At 53.6% G+C, this 4,925-nt stretch overlaps 1 protein-coding gene across 1 annotated transcript; it reads left to right on the top strand.

Annotated features, from left to right (window-relative positions):
- The first annotated feature begins 274 nt into the window (after window positions 1–274).
- LOC100964670 (WAP four-disulfide core domain protein 5) lies at window positions 275–4,542 on the top strand. The gene is made up of 3 exons (XM_012803805.2): window positions 275–374; window positions 4,122–4,262; window positions 4,346–4,542. The coding sequence occupies exons 1-3, from the start codon at window positions 290–292 to the stop codon at window positions 4,540–4,542; spliced, it is 423 nt and encodes a 140-aa protein (XP_012659259.1). The 5' UTR covers window positions 275–289.
- Window positions 4,543–4,925: the final 383 nt, after the last annotated feature.

Genomic DNA, 4,925 nt, shown 5'->3' with positions numbered 1-4,925 from the left:
GTGAGACCAGAAAAGGGGTCCCAGTAGGCACTGACACCTGCAGTGACCAGCAAACTTAGCCAAACCAAAAGCCACACTCCACCCACCCCCAACAGCCAAGCCAGGCCCAGGCAGAGAGCAGTTCTACCAGATGCCACTGCAGGTGACCTCACCGAAGGTGGGGTGAGAAGGAAGGAGGGGGGGGGGGACTCCTTCCTCTCCTGACTAAGCTGCTCTGGCCTCTGTGGGGCTGAAGTGTGAACTGAGGGGGCCCTGGGCCCTGATCATCTTAGGTTCCAGCAGCAGAAACATGAGGTTTGGGAGGCTCCTCCTCCTGGCCGTGCTCCTGGCTGGGGTGAGCCAGCTGCCTGCTGTCTCTGGCCGGAAGAAGGGAGGTGAGTGTGGGCACATCCTCCTGATCCAGGGACCAGGCAGTTTCCACGTCTCTGGGGAGAGTAGGTGCTGGGGGGAAGGCAGAGAACTCCGTGTATGTATGTGGGGGCCAGGGACGGCGGCTGCTTAGTGCTTCCAGGAGCCTGAGTTTTCATTTGCGTATCTTTCTGCCTGTCCACCTGTCTGTCCGTGAAGGTCCTTCTGCTGCCTCCTCAGTGCTTGTCTTAGCCTGTGTGTGCGCCTGGGTGTGGGCCACGGCTCGCCTGTCTCGGTGTAGATATGTGCCTTTGTGCCTGCTAGTCTGTGCCAGGCTCTGCCTGCACGTGTACACTTAGGAACGGCTGCATCCATGTGTGTCTGAGCTTGTGTGCCTGAACGTGTATGTACATGGCGGGGGGGCTGTCCATGCCTGCCTCTCTGTGGTGTCACCAGATCAGTGAGTCAGTGGCTCAAACTGTGGAAAGGACTTAGGAGTTGAGCAGGGGGTGTAGCTTCTGAGATGTGGGGTCTGTTGGGAGGAACCTTGGTCCCAACTTCTCTTCTCTGCCCACCTCCCATCCCGGTTCCTACCCTGTCAAGGTTGGGCTGGCTGAAAGGTGAGGAAAGGCTGCCAAGTGGCTAGGCAGGTGCCTCCTGTTGTGGGTGAGGCCTCTGCCTCTGTCCCCTTCTGGGCCTGGAACACTCTGACCTACATTCACCTGCACAGCCCTTGCCCTGCCTTGGAGGAAGGGGACGGTAGTGGGAACAGTGAGGAAGGAAGGATACTGGTGGGTTCAAGGGTAGACCCTTTGTTGGCTCTGATTCATGCACCATCCCCACATTACTCCTCGGTGATGCTATGGGGTTGAGACTATTTTAACACCTTTTTACAGGTGAAGAAAACCAAGGCATAGTGGGAAACCACTTGCCGAGGGCCAAAGACTGACTCTGAGTTAGTATCTAGGTAACAGGCAAAGGCAGGTCTTTGAAATCAGAAAGACTCACCTCTCCAACTTATTCCTTGTAAAATGGGCCCTGTGCCACTCTCTCAGCAGCGAACAGTGTCATGAGGGATAAGGGCCTGCACTTACTGGGTGCTACACCCTTTGGGGAACCGCTGGCCCCAATATTCGGGGACCCCGATATTCAGCCGAGCTGCTCAGAGGCAACAGCTGGCACCAGCGGAACCTCTCCATATGGCCAGGTGTGACACGCCTGTCTCTCCCCTCATTCACGGCAACCCAGCCCTCCCTGATTTCTCTCTCCCATGAGATGTCTGCCTGGCTCTCAGTAGAATTTCAGGCAGTGGAGGAGGGTGACAGAGCTGAGGGATGGGACGTCCCAGTCTGTGGTCCTTGGAAGCCTAGCTCCCTCTGTTTATATGACATCAACCCCTGCCCCTCACTCTATGTCTGGGTGTTTCTCATACAAAGAGCTTGGCACAGGCCCTGATAAACAGTAAGCGCCTAATTAAATGTTTTCAATGGTTATGTGGCATTGGGAGTATATCTGTGCCTGTGTAGCTCTGTGCAGGTAACTTTGTATATAGATCTCTGTCTATGTATATACAAATCTCTCTGTTCACACACGCCACATAGACTTACCATATACCTGACTGTGTATGTCTGAAGGTCTGTGCAATGATCTAAGAGTATCTATCTGTGTGTGCAGGCACATAGGCACGGCAGCATGCTTGTATGTTTGACAATGTGTTTATGTCCCAGTTTAGACGTACATGTATGACGGCCTGTGTTTATATATGTGTGTATTTATCAATATACTGCATATATCTATAAAACTATCTGACGTGTGTATTAAGTTAAACCATGTAAAATAGCTATTTGTACAGATAAAAGATTGACTATCTGCAATTTCCTCTGCTAGTTGTGTATAGAGACCTCAGTGCGCCTGCACACTTGCCTGTGTTTGTATCTATGTCTGCGTGTGTGAACAGATACAGAACCATGTCTGGGTATGATCTTTTGCTCTCTGAGTGTTCACATCCATGGCGCCTGCATCTGTGTGTGTGTGAGTGCGTGTGTGAGTGCGTCTCTGTGCCTACATCTGCGAGCAGGAAACTGGGTTTGTAGGGATGGTGAGGAAAGGCGGATGAACAATGAGTGTGACTGTCCAGACCTCTCACTCCACCTCTGCACACTCCAGGCTCTTGTTCCCGCCCCACACTGCTGTTGTCACAATTCTCCCCACTGGAAATGCCAAATCTAAACCCCTTTCCCTGCCTGCTTGTGGCTCAAGGCTCAGCTCCGAGTTTATAATACATAGCACATATAGTTTATAACCACCCGGTGTCAGCCCCATTGGGCCCTCTGTGGCCTCAGCAACTCTGGTCTGGGCTTGCGAGTTCAGGGCTAAGTCCTGATCCTCACACGGGGCCCCTTGTATCATCCTCCCCACCCAACCCCTCCTCCCCTCAGGGGAGGCTAATCAGAGTGGGAGCTCCTCACCGGCTATGCCCCTCTTTCTCCAGCAGGGGGCAGCAACTCAATTTGAACCAGCCCAATCTAACACCTGATGTTGACTTTGGGTACTCAGAGTGTGCGCAAGGTGCCACGGAGGCAGTAAGCTGAGGGAAAAAGTTGGACCCAGAGGAAAAGTCACAGCACCGGATCCAACCAAAGAGTAGGCAGGGCGGAGTCTCTACGGTTCACAGACAGCCAGAGCAGAGGGTTGCAGAGGTCAGAGGGAGCTAGGCCTGGGGAGTCCTAGCCCAAGCCCCTGTGGGTCTGGGCAAGTCACTGCCCCAGTTAGGCCTGATTTCTTGCTCTAAGTGGGAGAAGATACTGATCTCCAGCTTTCTGTGTGAAATCTGGAAATGGCCCAAAATCCCAACAAGAAGAGCAGTTAGGTAAGCTCTGGGACAGAATATTCTATAGCCATTCAGAGGGATATTTCAGAGATGGAGTTATAATACACAACCCCTGAAACGATGCCCCTTGCAGCAGTAGTGTGAGCAGCAGTAATGTGCGCAGCAATGCAGGCGTGGCCAACCATGGCTGTGGCAATGAACCAGGCTGGCAATGGCTGACACATGTGCAACGCTGGGTCTCACTTCAAAACCCTTTCTTCCAAGTAGTCACTGGGTCCCTCATGCTGTGCACCACATGCTGTGATGCAGAGCAATGGTGAGCAGAGCAGGCAGGGTGTCTATCCTCACAGCCTCCAATCAAGTGAGAGAGGCAGGCAAAGAGACGCTGAGTCTGAAACCCCAAAGAAAGAGTGCATGGGGGTGGGGCGTGATGGGGCTGACCTAGTGAAGGTGGAGTCAGAGAGGTGGGGTCTTCTGAGGATGGATGTTTCAGCTGAGACCTAATGAGTTGATCAGGTGAGCGGTGTGCAGGAGGGCACACCAGGTAAAGGGTACAACCAAAGCAAGGGTCATGCAAAGAGAAGTGGCTTGGCGCAGGGGCATAGGGCAGGAGCCAGTAAGTGGACAGCGTGGTGGAGGAGGAGGCTGGGGAGGTGGACACAGCCCAGGACCGGCACCACATGGCCTGATTGGCCACAGTGGAGAATTCGTTCTTTCCTGTACTTTATCTGAGTCTCAAACTAGCACTGAGAGAAATGACTCCAGCTTCCCGTCATTTCACAGCCAGAAACTGAGGCTTGCAGTTGTTAAGAAAACAAAAACTTGCCAAAGTACATGCAAGAAGTAAGGGATGGAGAATTCAGATGTTGTGAGTCTTGGGTCAGTTCTTCCTACATAACCCTGAGCTGCCTCCAGCTGCAAGATCTGGGGAGTTCTCTTACAGAGAAGCCGGGAGGCTGTCCCCCAGATGATGGTCCCTGCCTCCTGTCGGTGCCTGACCAGTGCACAGATGACAGCCAGTGTCCCTCAACCATGAAGTGCTGCCCCAGAGCTTGCTTCCGCCAGTGCATCCCCAGAGTCTCGGGTAAGTGCCTGTCACCTTGCTGATTGCCCCATGCCTGGGGCTGGCCAGCACAGGCACAACTCACCCAGGCCCTTGTGTTGCAGTGAAGCTGGGCAGCTGCCCTGTGGACCAACTGCACTGCCTGAGCCCCACAAAGCATCTGTGTCACCAGGACTCGAACTGCTCAGGCAAGAAGCGGTGCTGCCCCACCGCCTGTGGCCGGGATTGCCGAGATCCTGTTAAAGGTACAGCTACTGGGTGCCTGGGGCAGGTACCTTCCTTCTTGAGGGCCCAGCTCTAAGATTTTCAAGTTTAACAAGATACCTTTTCAGAAGCCAGGACCTCCCATGATCTGAATTGGGGAAGTGGATAGGCATGGGAGGGGTCCTATTAGGAAGACGGAGGAAGTGCTGTATCACCTGGACCATAGCCCCCAGATATTCTGAGTTGCAGTTTGCCCTGCAAGGAGGCCGGAGAATTCTGCTCTTAATAGGGACCAGGACTGAGCTGATGGGGCCTGGATGGGGGAATCAAGCCCAGAACCCAGAGCCCTAGTGTGGGTGGGTGTGGGTTAACTCTTTCGTCCTCTCTTCTCAGAATAATCCTGGCTTAGGATCCACAGCTCTGCACTGCAGGTAGGGTTCCCAGCAGAAAGAGTGGACAATGGGAAGTCTGGGACCCTGA

This window comes from Otolemur garnettii, unplaced genomic scaffold (assembly GCF_000181295.1).
Source record: "Otolemur garnettii isolate 467f Iridium unplaced genomic scaffold, OtoGar3 scaffold00023, whole genome shotgun sequence".
In the NCBI taxonomy this organism is placed as follows: Eukaryota; Metazoa; Chordata; class Mammalia; order Primates; family Galagidae; genus Otolemur; species Otolemur garnettii.
The sequence above is the reverse complement of the archived record's forward strand: the minus strand, read 5'-3'. Positions and strand labels throughout refer to the sequence as shown.

Excerpts from the sequence above, each read along its gene's own strand:
- LOC100964670 (XM_012803805.2), top strand. The coding sequence starts at position 290 with ATGAGGTTTGGGAGGCTCCTCCTCCTGGCCGTGCTCCTGGCTGGGGTG. Across the intron at positions 375-4,121 it reads CTCTGGCCGGAAGAAGGGAG|AGAAGCCGGGAGGCTGTCCC; the intron begins GTGAGTGTGGGC and ends GTTCTCTTACAG. Across the intron at positions 4,263-4,345 it reads GTGCATCCCCAGAGTCTCGG|TGAAGCTGGGCAGCTGCCCT; the intron begins GTAAGTGCCTGT and ends CTTGTGTTGCAG.